Source organism: Nicotiana tabacum, chromosome 21 (assembly GCF_000715075.1).
Source record: "Nicotiana tabacum cultivar K326 chromosome 21, ASM71507v2, whole genome shotgun sequence".
In the NCBI taxonomy this organism is placed as follows: Eukaryota; Viridiplantae; Streptophyta; class Magnoliopsida; order Solanales; family Solanaceae; genus Nicotiana; species Nicotiana tabacum.
The window spans coordinates 74,149,614-74,168,068 of NC_134100.1; the positions used below are offsets into that span (position 1 = coordinate 74,149,614).

Sequence of the window (18,455 nt, forward strand, 5' to 3'; positions counted from 1 at the left end):
CAATCGTGAGTGCTTTGATTGTCGTAGATCTCTCTCGAGCAACTACCACAATTTACTAGACTTATTCTTTCGAACTACGCTAGCTGACACTAATTTACTGCTCACTACGATCGCACCAAGGTTTCGTTATCTCTAATCCCGCCTTTAAACCCTCCGTATTGATCTCTCAACTACGTTAGGAGTGGTGTTGGTCAATAACTACCTAAATGTGTACTCTCTCTCGAGCAATATACACATTAAATAGGCACAGTTAATTGAGAGCTCTTCAATTAACAACAATGAAAATGTAGTTGAACAAGTAGAGAAAAATCAAAGAAAAATCCATATTAAATGCATTAGAAAATCATCCTCCAATAGGTTCCATCAATCCTTAAATAAAAGTGTTTAGCTACTCATAAATACAACAACAATTAACATAATGTTCAAAGACATTAAACTACAAAGTAAAGAGATAAAGGAAGGAAAAACTCGTTTGATTCTTGCTCCACAGTGCTTGGCGGCCTATTTCTTCTCCAAAATCATGTCCAATCCTAGAATAACTCGTTTAGGGAGTATTTATGTCAATCCCCCGGTCCAAATCCGGGTTTGGGTCTTTTAATCCGCGACTTTTAATTACTGTGCTATAGACCTCGCGAAGCCTGGTCTGTAGCACTGTCAACCTGGCTATAGACCTCGCGGAGCCTGGTCTATAGCGCGATCGACCTATCTATAGACCTCGCGAAGCCTGGTCTATAGCGCGGTCAACCTGGCTATAGACCTCGTGAAGCCTGGTCTGTAGCACGATTTGGGCACTTGATGCTTTTGAGCTCTTTTCTTGCATTTTTATCCTCTTTTCGTGCAACTTTCATTCGACGATTTCTTCCGATGTTCCTGCACATAAAACAACACAATTTAGTTCAAATGTCGCACAATAACTCACTAAACCAATTTAATATAGGGTGAGTAATGTGCTAAAAGTATAGCATTTTAGCCTAACATCACCACCCCACACTTAAACGTTGCTCGTCCTCGAGTCAACCACCAATTCCTAGAGCACTTTTATTCTCTTTTAGGACATCTGAAGCATACCATACCTATGACTATGGTTGATAGCAACAATTAAACTTTAGCATATGCTTTCAAACTTCCCCTTACTTTATGCCATACTTCAAATCTTTATTCAACAAAAATACAACATATTTATAACAATCCTAACCTCACAAACCGACTCAATATTACAATGTATTCATGGCTTGAACACTTACATTATAGAGAAATCTAATAACGTCACATATCCCTTGCGAAATCGTGTACCCTCACAATAAAAACAAGAGAGTAAGTTGAATCCACACATTCAAATCAAATTCTCAAATATATTTTAAGGATTCTCATATATCAAAGAAATCCCCCACTCTCACAAAGAAGTCACATGCATGCACAAAGTACTATAGGCTTGCCCATTATATAAACCTCTACTAATATAGGCTCGCTCGGTCTAAAATCACTTAGGACTTTTTATGGTTGTAATGTTGGTTTAAGGACGGGTAGGATAAATTTAGGAATAGTGACTAATCCTCCTAAACACTTTAACACATCACATAATTAACTTGAAGTGCATTTTTGTTTCCAACCCAACTGCATTTTCAGAAACAATATTATCCCTAAAGTATTTTCTCTTTCTTTAAGCACTACTTTAATTCATACCCACTAGCAAGAACAAGATTACTATTTTATTTTGTTTAAGTTTCCGCCAGTGGTGTATTAATTTACAAAACAAGTGTACCCTTCTTTCTTTCATTGGTTCCACTCGAAAGCCACCCTACACTTAGTCCTTACTTCTTCTAGCACTCATTTCACAATTAAAGTATTTTACGAGGTACAAGGATCAAAATAATGACAATTAAGAACAAATGGGTATAGGCTTGTAATGTGGTTGCCAAATAAAAGTCTATAGGCTCAAAAGGATTGACTAGGGATAAATTTTATTTGTGGTAGGCATTAAGTTCAAAGAAAATCTAAAATCATTTTTCAAACTGAGCAAAACCTAAAATTTCACTTTAACTTACATGTCGGGCAAGTTCTAGACTCTAATGCAATAACACGGACTATACAATTTCTCACCATACATGGCACATGATAGATCTTTTAGACTGTTTTCTTGAGGGACTAAAGTCTAACAAATGTATATATTATTATTATTATTATTTTAATTTTTTTTATAAAGGGAATTACGAAGCTAAAAAGTAAATTAAAAAAAATTAAACACACGAACTAATTAGTTTGTCTAATATTTACAAATGACAGAGAATACCTCCCACCCCACACTTAGTTCATGCATTGTCCCCAATACATATATACGTTCCAATAATAAACAAAAACAAGTAAGGGGGTAGGAAAAACTCCCTGATCAATCATCGTCCTCTCCTTCATCTTCGAAGGCTCCATTTGTAGTTGTCCAGTCATCATCCTCTGCTCCCTCATCTGCATCATCATCATCCTCATCGTCGGACTTCTCTGGCTCGGCCTCGGAACACTCCAGTGTGTTGATATACTCTGGGGAGTATTTGGCCAGCTCCAAGCCCAACTATTTGTTGGGCATGAGCATTGAGCAGAAAACGCTCCTCCAAAATGGCCCTTTCCTCCGTAGTGGCCGGCCTTAGTAGGAGCAGTAGCTTTGCTCTTGCCTTTACCATCGTCTTTCTTAGGAGGCATATTCGTACCTACATAAGTGAACGTTCCTCAGTCATAGAGAATATGAATCAATTCAAAACATGGTCTTGCGACCCCACACTTAAGAGTACATGACATGATGTTCAACCGTTTTGAGACTACTCAGACTTCACCTCTTTATTTTAGCATGAGAATCAAGTAATGGCAAAATGATATTTACTACAATTGAGATGCATATAGCTACCGGTGAGACCACCTAAATTTGCAATTTGGAGTGGTGCAATGCAACATAGCACTAGTATTATAATCCCGGAGACTAGAACTCTGTTTGGGCAAAGAGTGCCTTTGAGGCATTTCGACAAACACTTAGCGTGCACTAGTGTTGTCAAAGTGGTTGTAGAGATTAGGGATTGCCTCACCCTCCCCAACTCGGCTTGGGGATTTCATGTTATCACCCTTATGCCCAACAACAATACCAATCCTATGGGGTTTATGGGATTAGGGCGAGCGAGCACATTGTTGCTATGAATATATACCCAAAAGTGGTTGAATTGCACTTCTTAACTCAATTTGAAAATTTGATAGAGGAAAGAGTTAAAAACATACCTTAGATGCTTAGGAGGATTGAATTGTTCTTCAATTAATGTCTCAAGTGAATGAATGAGATGGTGAGTGAATGTCTTCAATGGAATTTGTGTGTCAGGGGGAAGGGAAAAGGGACGGGTAGTGTATTGTGTTAAGTGAGGTGTGTGTGTTTGTGTAGTGTTTTAATAGAAAGAAGTTAGAAAACAAAGCTAAAAAAATTAAAACATCACGTTACCTGGCGACGTGAGCTCCCAGCGAGCAAACTACCTGGCGAGGCGAGCTCCTTAGCGAGCTGAGAAGCAGGCGACGCGAGGGCTTCCCTAAGGTGATCCTTGCTACAACCCATGCGACGTGAGGTCCCTAGCGAGCTGGTGGTCTGGCTGGGCGAGGTCTGACGTGAGATATACCTCGCTATATCGCGAGCTGAAAATCACGTTGGGCAGCAGGCGATGCAAGCTATGCCGCGTGGTGAAATGTTTGCAATGCGAGGTTTGCTTCCAGGTGCACTGTGCATTAAACTGGGTGACGCGAGGTACGCAACGTTGTTTGGAGCGTACGCATGTAATTTTTATTTTGTTTTGTGAACGACTCCCAGCGCCATGACCTCCCGTCGAGCTCTATTACCTGTTCAAACACTAAGATTTAGCTGAATACTTGTTAGTGCATAAAAACAAGTGAAAATTTATAGTTAAGCTAAAATAAACTACGAATTGGGTTGCCTCCCAATGAGCGCCTGATTTAACATCGCGGCACGTCGCAAGTGATCAACTTAAGGTTCACTCAACATTTGAGGCTCCTTCAAATGAATCACTAATACAACTTTTTCCTCCTCCATGCCAAGGTAATGCTTTAACCTTTGCCTATTGACTCTAAACCTATTCGTTTCATCCTCAGATTCAATTTCTGTAGCTCCGCATGAGAGTACTTGTACCACTCTAAATGGTCCCGACCATCTAGATTTCAGCTTACCCGAAAATAGTTTCAATCTTGAATTATACAACAACACGACATCTCCAGGTTTGAAAATCCTCTCTTGAATATGCTTATCGTGCATGATCTTCATCCTTTCCTTGTGCAGCCTGGTGCTCTCAAAATCATGGTAATGGAGCTCATCAAGTTCATGAAGCTCTGTGAATCTACTCGTACCAGTGGCTTCTATGTCAAGATTTAATTGCCTTAATGCCCAAAAAGCTATATGATCTAGTTCCACCGGTAAGTGGCACGTCTTTCCAAACACCAATTTGTACGGTGACATACCAATCAGAGTTTTGAATGCAGTGCGGTAGTCCCATAGTGCATCATCTAATTTTCTCGCCCCATTAGTCCGAGTAACATTTATAGTTTTGGTCAAAACACTTTTGATTTCTCTGTTTGACACCTCAACTTGCCCACTTGTTTGTGGGTGGTATGGAGTGGCAACCTTATGGCGTACGTCATATTTTTCCAGCAACTTTGCGAAGGCTCGATTGCAGAAGTGAGTTCCTCCATCACTAATGATCGCTCTTGGAGTTCCAAATCAGGTGAAGATATTTGTTTTTTAGAAAACCAATAACTCCCTTTGCATCATTTGTTGGGAGTGCTACAACTTTTACCCATTTCGAGACATAGTCCACTGCTACGAGTATATACTTGTTGTTGTATGAGCTGACAAATAGTGCCATAAAGTCTATTCCCCATACATAAAATACTTCTACTTCTTGAATTGGGTTCATGGGCATCTCATGTTGACTGAAAATATTCCCCGTCCTTTGACACTCATCACAACTCTTTACCCAAAAGTGTCCATCTTTAAATAACGTCGGCCAATAGAAGCTCGACTCCAAAACATTAACAGTTGTCCTTACTCCTCCAAAATGACCTCCATAAGGCAAAGCATGACATACCTGCAAAACAGAAGCTTGGTCTATCTTGGGAATACATCTCCGGATCATGTTATCAATACAAATCCTAAACAAATATGGTTCATCCCAGAAATACATGCGACAATCACGAAAGAACCTTTTCTTCTGCACAGAAGATAAGTCATAAGGAACAATAACGCTTGCCAGGTAGTTTGCAATGTATACCGTGGCACTTCCTCAAGGCTCGTGGTTAACAGTTGTTCATCCGAGAAAGTATCCATGATCTCTTCCACCTCAACCTTCGTTTCAGCTCCTTCAAGCCTGAACAAGTGATCAGCAAATTGGTTCTCTGTTCTTTTTGTGTCTCGAATTTCCAAGTCGAACTCTTGCAACAGTAGGACCCATCTAATCAGGCGCGACTTTGACTCTTTCTTATCAATTAGGTACCTGCGAGCAGCATGGTCAGTATAAATAATTACCTTCGAGCCTATCAAGTAGGACCAAAATTTGTCAAATGCAAACACCACGACTAGCATCTCTTTTTCTGTCACTGTGTAATTCAGTTGAGCACCATTCGATGTTCTACATGCATAGATTGGATGCATGATTTTATCTTTTCTCTGCTCAAGTACTGATCCTACAACATGGTCACTTGCATCACACATCAGCTCAAATGGTTGCTCCTAGTCGGGTGCAACTATGATAGGTGCAGATACCAACCTCTACCCTGCAATCATAAAAAAACACAAAAGGATGATTTTTTTCAAGCAATTTACACAAAGGGTTAGCGATCTTGGAAACATCTTTTATAAAACGCCTGTAGAAACCAGCGTGACCAAGGAAACTTCTTATTGCCTTGACAGAAGTGGGTGGTGGCATCTTCTCTATTACATCGACCTGTCCACCTCAATGCCCTTACTTGAACACTAGGTGTCCCAAGACTATACCTTCATGTACCATGAAATGGTATTTTTCCTAATTTAGCACCAGATTACTCTTCATACATCTCCGCATCACTCTTTTCGGATTTCTAAGGCAATCATCAAAAGAGTTTTCCACCACTGAGAAATCATCCATGAAAACCTCCATTATGTCCTCTACCATATCTGTGAAGATGGCCATCATACACCTTTGGAATGTGGTGGGTGCATTGTATAGGCCAAACGACATTCTACGAAAAGCGTAAATGCCATATGTACAGGAGAATGAAGTTTTCTCTCTATCCTCCGGGGCAATAGATATCTGATTGTACCCTGAATATCTATCCAAGAAGAAAAAATGGGACATCCCTGCCAATCTATCTAGCATCTGATCAATAAATGGCAAGGGGAAATGATCTTTTCGGGTGGCCTTGTTCAATCTTCTGTAGTCCATGCAAATTCGTCATCCCGTGACTATTCTTGTTGAGATTAACTCATTGTTCTCGTTTTGTACAACAGTCATCCCACCTTTCTTTGGCACACACTGAACTGGGCTAAACCAATTGCTATCTGAGATGGGAAAAATTATTCCGGCATCTAACCACTTGATCACTTCCTTCTTTACAACTTCCTTCATATTAGGCTTTAGCCTTCTTTGATGTTCTCTGGAAGGTTTGTGCACATCTTCCAGTAGAATTCTTATGCATACAGAAGGCCGGGCTGATCCCCTTAATGTCTGCAATGGTCCAATCAATTGCAGTCTTGAACTCTTTCAACACCTGCAAAAGTTGTTCTACCTGCACATCTAACAAACCAGATGAGATAATAACAGGTAAAGTCGAGTTAGGTCCTAAGAAAGCATACCTGAGGTGAGATGGGAGCGGTTTCAGCTCCAATTGTGGTGGTGCTTCGATCAATGTCTTGGCTAGAGGGGTCTTTCTTTCTTCCGAGTGTAAAAGGCTCGAATTCGAGCTCTCTTTTTCAGTCCCATTGCCCTTGAAGAGCCAACACCCATCCCGCCAAGTCCTCACCATTTACTTCTTCTAAGTTCATAAGGAAAAATGTTAGATGGTCTTTTGCATTAAGTGCCTCATCATCTTCCTCCATGATTACATCCATCGTGTCTAACAAAGAGCAATTTGCAAACTCACTGGGTCGTCGCATAGACTTTTGCACATTAAATGTTATTTCTTCATTATTCAGCCTCATATTCCGCTCCTCCGTTTCACAATCAATAAGAGCTCTCCCTGTGGCCAAGAACGGCCTTCCCAAAATTATGGGAATCTCCTCATCAACCTTGCAATCCAGAATGACAAAATCCATTGGAAACACGAATTTTCCAACTTGCACAAGTACATTGTCAAGTATACCTGATGGCCTTTTCACCATTCGATCAGCTAGCTGCAGTAACATGGATGTGGGCCTTGCTCTTCCAATGCCTAACATTTTATAGATATATAATGGAATCAGATTTATACTTGCTCCTAAATCACACAATGCTTTGGAAAATGCATAGCTACCTATGGTGCATGGAATTGTGAAGCTTCCAGGGTCGGATAACTTCTCAGCTATATGTCTTGACACAACAGCACTATAGGTCTGTGTCAATATGATAGTTTCCAAGTCTTGGAAGTCGAACTTACGAGACATCAAGTCCTTCATCATTTTTGCATAACCGGGCATCTCCCTCAAAGCATCGATTAGAGAAATGTTTACCTGAATTTGCTTCAGCATTTCCATGAACTTTTTATTCTTATCATCCTTCTGATATTTAGCCAATCTCTACGGGAAGGGTGCTGGAGATCGCTTCTTTCCTGTAGCTTGAGTTAGATCCTGCTCAAGCACTTTTTCTAATACCTTATCTTGCACTTTCTCAGTCTCCTCCGCAACCTCTTTTTACTTGTTTATTTCCTCTTGGGCTAGTTACACTCTTACTTCTATTAGCTCAGTTGACTCATCTAAATCAATTGGCACTGACACAAGTGTTTCAGTTGACCGACTCTCACGAGCAATTTCTTGCTCTAAATCAAGATCTCTACCATTTCTCAAGCTCACCGCCAAAAGGGCTTCGGGCCCTACTCTTTTGGATTGACATGTGTGTCCGCAGGTAACGTCTCTTAAGGATGATTGTTAAGGGCCATGGATAATTTCCCTAGTTGAATCTCAGTGCCATTGATAGCTGAGTCGTGTGACACTACCTTTTCTTGCATTTGGTGGACCTTTTCTCCCATTTTCTTGCTGGCCCCAATGAGTTGTTGCAACATTTCTTTAATTTCATATAACCCATCATCTTGCCTCACTATCTGCTATTGTTGAGGTTGTTGATAAGTTAGTTGCTGATTTTGCTGGTTGTTTCCTTGTTGCCTTTGGTAAGGTACTACTTGACCTTGTAGCTCCAGGATTGTTGGTGTTATTATACTGTTGTTGTGCTGGTTTATACTGCTGATTTTTCTGCCCCCAATTCTGACCACCTTGACTCTGGCCTCCATAGTTGCCCACATAGTTCATGTTCTCTTGATAGTTCTAGTTGTCACTTTCACAACTCCACGAACACACCTATGGTTGTTTAATGCATGGTGTACATAATCCTCCATTAGTCGTGTCAACTATGTGTACCTGCTTCTGGCCTGATTCATCAATCTTCTTGGTGAGGATACTTATTTGCGTCATCAGAGTGGCCATATTCTCGGCTATGGAATTGTTCGGGTCCAATGCTACTGAGTGAACTATAGGGGTGATTGTGGAGTCTCTTGTCATCCATCCCGAGTTTTGAGCCATTTTATCTAGCAGGACCTTACACTCTCTAAATGACTTGCTCAAAAATGCTTCACCTGCTGAAGCATCAACATTGGCCTTCAAGCTGTCTGCCATTCCCATGTAAAACCATTGTCCCAACATCTGATCTGGAATGCCATGATATGGACACTTAACCAGTATACCTTTGAACCTTTCCCATGTTTCTTGTAATGTTTCAGTTGGTTTCTGCCTGAAGCTCAATATTTCATTGACTTGTTTGGCAGTCTTATTGGGTGGGTAGAACTTATTCAAAAACTGCTTGACTAATTCCTCCCACGTGGTGATGGAATTTATGGGGAGCGAATTAAGCCAAGTCTGGGCTTCTCCTGTCACTGAGAATGGAAACAACAACAATCTTATTGCTTTCGGTGTCACATTCGATTACCTTTGCGTGACACAAATTGACAGAAATCTTTTCAGATGCTACTGTGGATCTTCAATGTAAGACCCGGAGAACAGTCCCTTATTTTGCAGCAGATGTAGCATGTTGTTTGTGATTTGAAATGACTCCTCTTGTATCTGAGGGACTGCAATTGCAGTTGCCAAATTTTCAGCGGTGGGTTGTGCCCAATCATACAAAGCTGCTTTTGGCAAAAGAGGTGCCACACCCTGATTGTTCGGGTCATTCACATCGTTTCGATTATCCAAAGCGTCACCCATGTCTGGTTCAATTTGTTCTCTTGGGTGATGTTGTTGTTTGTCCTTCTTGTTTGCACGATTTAATTTCTTGAAAGCTTTTTCATGATCCGGTAATGCTTCCAATAGGTTTATATGATAATTTTGGACTTCGGCATGTGATCACGCCCAACTATGCCACATAAAAGGTCTAACGGTCGTTGCAAATATAATCCGGTTTACAAGCCCGGAGTCGAATCCCACATGGAAATAACGTACTAATTACAACCAATAGTTTTGCACGAATTCAAGTAATCAACCTTCAGAAATATTATATAACGATTTGAGAGCTTACTAACTAAGATCAAAGTAATTAAAAATGCAGTAATTTATAACTAACAAAGCAAATGTTGTAGACAAGATTTGGAAAAGTCTAAGGTTATGATTTCCCCTATTGTCGGAATCTTTCCCGCTATGTTTTCTATGAATTTGCCTAAATATTCTCTACCAATCGTGAGTACTTTGATTGTCGTAACTCTCTCTCGAGCAACTACCACAATTTACTATACTTATTCTCTTGAACTACGCTAGCTGGCACTAATTTATCGCTCACTACGATCGCACCAAGGCTTCGTTATCTCTAATCCCATCTTTAAACCCTCCGTATTGATCTCTCAACTACGTTAGGAGTGGTGTTGGTCAACAACTACCTAAATGTGTACTCTCTCTCGAGCAATATACACACTAAATAGGCATAGTTAATTGAGAGCTCTTCAATTAACAACAATGAAAATGTAGTTGAACAAGTAGAGAAAAATCAACGGCAAATCTACATTAAATGCATTAGAAAATCATCCTCCAATAGTTTTCATCAATCTTTAAATAAGAGAGTTTAGCTACTCATAAATACAACAACAATTAACATAATGTTCAAAGACATTAAACTACAAAGTAAAGAGATAAAGGAAGGAAAAACTCGTTTGATTCTTGCTCCACGGTACTTGGCAGCCTATTTCTTCTCCAAAATCATGTCCAACCCTAGAATAACTCGTTTGGGGAGTATTTATGTCAATCTACCGGTCCAAATTCGGGTTTGGGTCTTTTAACCCGCGACTTTTAATTACCGTGCTATAGACCTCGCGAAGCCTGGTCTGTAGCGCGGTCAACCTGGCTATAAACCTCGCGAAGCCTAGTCTATAGTGCGGTAGACTTGGCTATAAGCCTTGCGAAGCCTGGTCTATAGCGCGATCAACCTGGCTATAAACCTTGCGAAGCGTGGTCTATAGCGCGGTCAACCTGGCTATAGACCTCGCGAAGCCTGGTCTATAGCGCGGTCAACCTGGCTATAGACCTTGCAAAGCCTGGTCTGTAGCACGGGTTGGGTACTTGATGCTTTTGATCTCTTTTCTTGCATTTTTATCCTCTTTTTGTGCAACTTTCATTCGACAATTTCTTTCGATGTTCCTACAAATAAAACAACACAATTTAGCTCAAATTTCGCACAATAACTCACTAAACCAACAAAATATAGGGTGAGTAATGTTCTAAAAGTATAGCATTTTGGCCTAACATCAGTGTGTATTCGGAACGAGTTTCAAGTGGACCGGGAGCGTTTTAACGCTTATTGTTGAAAGTTGACAGGCGATCGGGGTTCGGGGTTTGTTACAGCCAAACACACTCACGCAAGTATACGCGGTCGTCAAGTAATAAAGTGACTCAAAGTCGGATGTCGAACCCACGAGGACTTATGATTAACTATTAACTAAATTAGCCTATCTTAATTATCTAAACAAGAATTAAATCTAAAAATATTTTATTCTAACTAATTAAATAAGAAAAATATAAATAATAGACTTTGAACAGAGAAAGAGCAGATTTTAAGGATCTCAATGTAATGAAAACGATCTAGGGTTATGGGCTATCTAACAATCCTATTGTATTCTTCAATTGAATTGACCGACTAATTTATCGAGCTTATTGGTTGACAGGGTTAATGCTCATAAGAATCTGTCGAGTTCTTACTCGCCTATTCAAGCTAACCTAACGCCTATATGTCTATGGAGTTAGAATCAACAAGAACGCATTTATAATTCCTGTAAATCAACCAAGCAAGGCAATTAGGTATATGTCTATCCTAACTACGAATCCGTTCCCCGATGCCCGAGTTCAAGAACTTGCCCTACTCAATCCTATATGCAATATAGAATTCCCACTTTCGAGTGCAATTCTAGATTCGTAGATAATATTCAATTGGTGATCAATCAATTAAATAATTAAGTGCAAGATTGAATAAATAAACTAATATGATAAATCAAGAAGTCAAAATCAATATCCGAATAACAATAGTCATGAAAGAACCACAACCCTAGAACGTGAAGTTTAGCTCCACATAGACATGGTAGCCAAACAACAAATCATATAAAGAAATATAAAAATTACTAAGTTTGGTGGGAGAAAGATGAAACTTGATGAATTCCGGCCTCCACAGCTTTTTCCTGGCTTTTTCCCTCTTCCCAATATGTTAGATAACCTAAAAGAGGCGTTTTTAGCTTATATATTGCGTACAAAAGTCGTGGGCCAAAGCTCTCCTATTCCTAGTCCAAATCGGCTTCAGGGATTGATGCTAAGGTGGATGCGACGCATCCACCTTGTCCTCCATTTCAATTTTTGCCTGCGAAGGTGGATGCGACGCATCCACCTTGTCCTCTATTTCTCAGCTTTGCATGCGAGGGTGGACGCGACGCATCCAGCCTTCTCTTCTACTTCCCAGTTTCGCACGCGATGGCGAACGCTATGGCCCAACTTCACTGCTAAGGTTGCATGCAGGATGATGTTTTCCTAGGTTGGATGCGACGCATCCAACCCTTCTTCCTCTGGCTAAACCACCTTTTCTTCATATTTTGCACTCCGAACACCTTAAATCGTCACACATAACTTAATTAGTCATCAAACCAATAATTACACCATGTTGGGCGTTTTAAAGATTAAATAACATCAAGAAGTGGTTAAAACATGGGTAAAGTAACATCAACACATATCGAAATATGCCAAACATCACTACCCCACACTTAAACCTTTGTTCGTCCTCGAACAAACCATCACTATAGTAAACAAAATAAAATTAAGCTCTTATCATTCAAAGCACACTACATCTATGACCATGGTTATTTGCTACAATTAGGCTCTAGACTATGCATCAACACACTTCCCTTTTCTTATGCCCTTCTTTAAACATATTCGAACAAAGACAACATGCTCACAACAATCCTAACCTCAAAAACTGACTCAATGTCACAATGCACTCATGGCTTGAACAACCAACATCATAGAGAAGTCTAATAATGTTACCTATCCCTCGTGAAACCATGTGCCCTCACAACAAAAGCAGAGAGAGTAAAATCAATCCACACATTCGAATCTCATGCTCACAAAGAAAATTGCTCACTCTCACAAAAGAAGTCACATGCATGTAATTGGTACCATAGGCTTGCCCTTAATGTAAATCTCTACTAATGTAAGCTCGCTCGATCTAAAATCAATTAGGACTTTTTCATGGTTGTAATGTGGGCTAAGGGACGGGTAGGATATATTTAAGGAATAGTGACTCACCCTCCTAAGCACTTTAACACATCATCAAATAACTTAAGCGCGAATTCTTCAACACCCTTTCAATTTCACCAATAATATCACTTCAAACAATATTTCCTCTTTCTTTAAGCACTACTTTAATTCATACCCACTAGCAAGAACAAGACAACAATTTATTCATTTATATTTTTCTTTCTTTTTTTTTCCAGATTTTTCTCTTCTTTTTTTTTTTCTTTTAATTTCCGCTAGTGGTGTATTATTTTACAAAATAAGCGCACCCTTCTTTCTTTCATTGGTTCCACTCAAAAGTCACCCCACACTTAGTCCCTTCTTACTTCTTTTAGCGCTCATCTAACAATTAAAGTGCTTTAAGAGGTAAAAGGATCAAAACAATGTCAATTAAGAATAAAAAGGGTATAAGCTTGTAATGTGGGTACCAAATAAAAGGTCTACAGGCTCAAAAGGGTTAACTAGGGATAGATTTTATTTGTGATAAGCAATAAGCTCAAAAAGATCAAAGAAAGCCTAAAATCATTTTTCAAACCGAGCATCACCTAAAATTTCGCTTCAACTCACATACTGGGCAAGTTCTAGACACAAGTACACTACATGGACTACACAAAAACCTTACCACACATGGCACATGACTCATTAAGGACGGTCACATTCCGACTCTCAAACAATGCAAGTATTCACGGAGCAATGAGATATTAAGCATTAAGCGCAAAGTGAACATAAGTCATGTAAACGAGACATAGGCGCCACAAAACATGCTATCCAATTTAACAAGGCATCATCAATAAATTCAAATCATACAGAAGATACTACACATGCGAAAGTATAAATATGTTACTATCAAACAAGTCAAGGGCGCCTAGGTTCATCATTCTTGCTCCTTTTATTCCCTAAATTCCTAATCTACTCGGAAAGAAAAAAACTACCCGGTTCAAACTACATCCCATGGAAAAGAACCGAGGCACAAAGAAAAACCACAGGGGATTATTACTACCTAAAGAAAGCTAAAAGACATATTTTGAATTTTTGTTTAGACTTTAATCCCTCAAGAAAACTGTCTAGGAGATCAATCGTCGGGAAAAGTCCAATTTTTCTACTTTTTTGTTTTTTTTTTTTTCACAAAAGCTACTACACTTAAGAATGAGTACTACAACTAAGCTAAAATAGCACAGAAACTCATCCAAACGATCTCCTCACCCCACACTTAAAATTTTGCAATGTCCTCAATGCACATTATAAATAATAAGAGGGTAAACGAGACTCCCTGGTAGGCCAAAGGCCGAAGCAATAGCGGCTCACGAGGTACTCAGACTTCCCCCAGGCATCGTCCTTTGTGTGGGCACCCCACACTTAGTCCTCACCATCTAGCTCGCTTTTGCACTCTTCTAATGGCTTTGCTTCCTATGCTCATAATCCTACAAAACAAAAATAAATACTACAAAATAATAAAAATAAAATAAAATAAAAAGTAAACAAAAATAAAAGAAAGCAGTAACGCTGGGTTGCCTCCCAACAAGCGCCTGATTTAACGTAGCGGCACGACGTGAACCACTTTTTGCCTCCACCTCGAACTTATGAATTGAGCCCCTAACATGGCATCCAGTCTGTGGCTATGCTCCTTTGGTGGGGATACAAAAATAAATAGGCCAAGTAACAAATTTTTCACTCTATACTTCTCGGCCTTTATATGAGGAATGTAATTTTTTCTCTCTGGCACGACAAATCCAAGAATGTAAGCATCCTGTTCCTCTTCCATTGACTCCTCCAAAGGCTTAGATGACTCGATTTCCATGTCATCATCCAAATACAATGTCGAAAAATATTTAGAATGAGAACCAACACGCCCTAACTTTGGAATTGTATTACTATTTATATCCTCATATGTGCACACATTAGAGTCTTCAAATATAACATTATCTGCTACCTCGTATTGCTCTAGTGTACTTTTCTCAACATGGGCATCATCAACAGAAATATGCTCGAATGATTGGCTCTCCACTTTTAGCTCCTCAATTTGGCGTATAAGCTCCTTTTCAGCTTCTGACAACTCATTACTATTTTGTTGGGCGATAGACGCAACAACCTTTGCATTTAATTTATCTTGCAAGTCGTGAATAGTAGTGACAAATTTATAGATCCCTTGTCCCAGTTTAGATCTTCCCTCTATAAAGTGTCTCATCCCATCAGTAAGTTCATCATGTTGAGCTTCATATATTTCTAACTTTTCAGCCTGTTCTGCCAGCCAAGTTTGGCTCAAAATCTCCTCTTTTTCAAAAATTTTCTCTTGCTGGTACTCGCTCTCTTCATTCAATTCTTCCATATTGGCCTTCATTCTTGTGATTGCTGCCCTCATTCTTTTCATATCTTTTTTGAGTTCATCCTGTTGCTCTGCTACTTGCCTCAGAATATCCCTAATATATGCATCAGGCTCCATATCCTGCACTTCATTGCCCCTATCAAACTTAGAAATATCATTAGAAAGATCATAATAAGGGCTCAGAGAAGGATGAACAAAATTAGGACAACCATCCCAATGGCCATCTTGATCACCACACATATTACAAATATTCCACTCAAAGGATTGAGATGATGTATCAGGACTTGAGGCAGCATTATTGTCAGAGGCGAATGAAGAAGGACATAGTTGCCTATGTAGCTCGGTGCCTAAATTGCCAGTAGGTAAAGTGTGAGCATCAGAGACCTAGTGGTTTACTTCAGAGGTTAGATATTCCTGAGTGGAAGTGGGAGCGTATCACTATGGATTATATTGTTGGACTCCCATGGACTTAGAGGAAGTTCGATGCAGTTTGGGTTATTTTGGACAGGCTGACTAAGTCGGCGCACTTCATTCCTGTGGCAGTTACCTATTCCTCGGAGCGGTTAGCAGAGATTTATATTCGGGAGATCGTCCGTCTTCACGGTGTGCCAGTGTCTATCATTTTTGATCAAGGTATGTAGTTTACCTCGCACTTTTAGAGGGCAGTACAACATGAGTTGGGTACGTGGGTTGAGGTGAGCACAATATTCCATCCTCAGACGGACGGGCAGCCCGAGCATACTATTCAGATCTTGGAGGATATGCTACGCGCTTGTGTTATAGACTTCAGAGGATCGTGGGATCAGTGTTTGCCCCTTGTAGAGTTCACCTACAACAACAGCTACCAGTCGAGCATTCAGATGGCTCCCTATGAGGCATTATATGGTAGGCGGTGTCGGTCGCCAGTTGGGTGGTTCGAGCTGGGAGAGGCTCGGTTGTTGGGCACAGACTTAGTATAGGATGCCTTGGATAAGGTCAAGATTATTCAGGATCAACTTCGCATAGCTCCGTCCAGGCAGAAGAGTTATGCCGACCGTAGAGTTCATGATGTTGTATTCATGGTCGGAGAGAGAGTGTTACTTCGAGTATCACCCATGAAGGGTGTAATGAGGTTCGGAAAGAAGGGCAAGTTGAGCCCTAGGTATATCAGACCTTTTGAGATTCTGGAGAAAGTGGGAGAGGTGGCTTACAGGCTTGCGTTGCCACCTAGTTTAGCAACTGTTCATCTGGTATTCCGTGTGTCTATGCTTCGACAGTATCACGACAATCCTTCCCATGTGTTATATTTCAGCTTTGTCCAGTTGGACAAGGATTTGACTTACGAGGAGCAGCCGATGGCAATTCTAGCCCGGCAAGTTTGCCAGTTGAGATCAAAGAGTTACCCTTTCGTTCGAGTGCAATGGAGAGGTTAGCCTATTGAGGCAGCTACTTGGGAGTCCGAGTCCGATATGCGGAGTAGATATCCCCACCTTTTCACCAGCCTAGGTACTTTTTTATGTCCGTTCGAGGACGAACGGTTGTTTTAGAGGTGAAAAATGTGATGACCCAAAAGGTCATCTTATGTTTTAGAACTCGAATCTACGCTCTTAAGCCTTAAAAATCTTATTTTTACCCTTCTCGATTTGCGTGCACAGTCCGGGCAGGTTTCCGGAAAGCTTTTATATTGAAAACTAATGAAAATAAGAATTTTTGCCTTAAAAGTTGATTTTAGTTGACTTCGGTCAATATTTTTGGTAAATGGGCCTGGATCTGTGCTTTGCCGGTACCGGTAGGTCGGTATCAAATTATGGGACTTGGGCGTATGCCCGGATCGAATTTGGAGGTCCCTAGCTTGAGTTATGAGTTTTTGATGAAAATTAAAAGTTTGGAAATTATTTGTTTTTAAGAATTGATTGATATTTGGCATTGTTAGTATCGGGTCCGTATTTTGGTTCTGGTGCCCGGTACATGTTCATTATAATATTTAAGACATGTCTGTGAAATTTGGTGAGAAAAGGAATTGATTTGACGTGATTCGGACGTCCAGTTGAGAAGATAGGAATTTTAAAGTGTTCTTGAGAATTTCATTTGATTTGGTGCTAAATTCGTAGTTCTAGGTATTATTTTGGCGATTTGATCACACGAGCAAGTTCATATGATATTTTAAGATTTGCGTGCATGTTTGGTTTGGAGCCCCGAGGGCTCGGGTGCCAATCGGGTGATACGCGAGTTGAGTTCAGACCTCAACAAGGCTGCTGGTGCACCAAATCTGCTGTGCCCGCACGTGCGAGCCTTTGGTCGCTGGTGCGACCCAGGCCTGTACTTCATTTTTCCGCAGATGCGGACTTTTCCTCGCAGGAGCGGGACCGCAGAAGCGGAACCCTGTCTGCAGGTGCGGCCCCAGTTGGCCCAGTCCTTTTCCACAGAAGCGCACATCCTTTCCGCACGTGCGGATGCGCAGGTGCAACCAAAGCACCGCAGATGCGAAGGTCGCTGGGCAGTGAGTTCATTTAATTCAGAATCCAGCCATATTTCTTCTCGTTTTCAAAAGGATAGGAGGCCTAGGGCGATTATTCAAAGACATTTGCTTCTCCAAATTATAGGTAAGTGTTCCTTAACTAGTTTCTTTCAATTTTTTTTACTTCATTTTACTAGAATTCAACCTAAAATCTAGAGTTTTCATGGTAGAATTAGGGGTTAGGGTAGAAACTAGGAATTTCGGGAATTTCTAGATTTAGACCTCGATTTTAGATCGGATTCCAAAACTAATTACATATTCGGGCTCGGGGGTGAATGGGTAAAAGGATTTTGGTCCGAACCTCGAATTTTGACCAAGTGGGCCCGAGGTCGATCTTTTCATCTTTTTGGAGGAAAATTTAGGAAATTTAAATTATGAAATATAATTGATTCCTTTAGCAATATTTGATATTATTGAGTCATTTTTGAATAGATACGATTGGTTTAGAGGTGAATTCCAAAGGGAAAGTTGTGATTGAGAATTAAGTGGCCTTCGGAGCGAGGTAAGTGCCGTGTCTAACTTTGGCTTGAGGGAATAGGTATTATGTGTTCATTTGTTACGTGATTGATTGTTAAATGCGATGTATAGGTGAGGTGACGAGCATCTATGCGTCGTTGTCAAGTCATAGCATG

At 40.3% G+C, this 18,455-nt stretch overlaps 2 protein-coding genes and 1 non-coding gene across 3 annotated transcripts; 1 reads left to right on the forward strand and 2 right to left on the reverse strand.

The window, feature by feature from the left end:
- Positions 1–4,003: 4,003 nt before the first annotated feature.
- Positions 4,004–5,740, reverse strand: LOC142175301 (uncharacterized). The gene is made up of 2 exons (XM_075241887.1): positions 5,301–5,740; positions 4,004–4,736 (listed from the first exon to the last, which is right to left on the reverse strand). The coding sequence occupies exons 1-2, from the start codon at positions 5,738–5,740 to the stop codon at positions 4,004–4,006; spliced, it is 1,173 nt and encodes a 390-aa protein (XP_075097988.1).
- Positions 5,741–6,976: 1,236 nt separating this feature from the next.
- LOC142175302 (uncharacterized) lies at positions 6,977–7,735 on the reverse strand. Its single transcript, XM_075241888.1, has one exon. It carries the CDS (start codon positions 7,733–7,735, stop codon positions 6,977–6,979), a length of 759 nt encoding a protein of 252 aa, XP_075097989.1.
- Positions 7,736–8,903: 1,168 nt separating this feature from the next.
- LOC142175656 (small nucleolar RNA R71) lies at positions 8,904–9,010 on the forward strand. Its single transcript, XR_012704749.1, has one exon. It is a non-coding gene; the product is annotated as a small nucleolar RNA R71 (small nucleolar RNA).
- Positions 9,011–18,455: the final 9,445 nt, after the last annotated feature.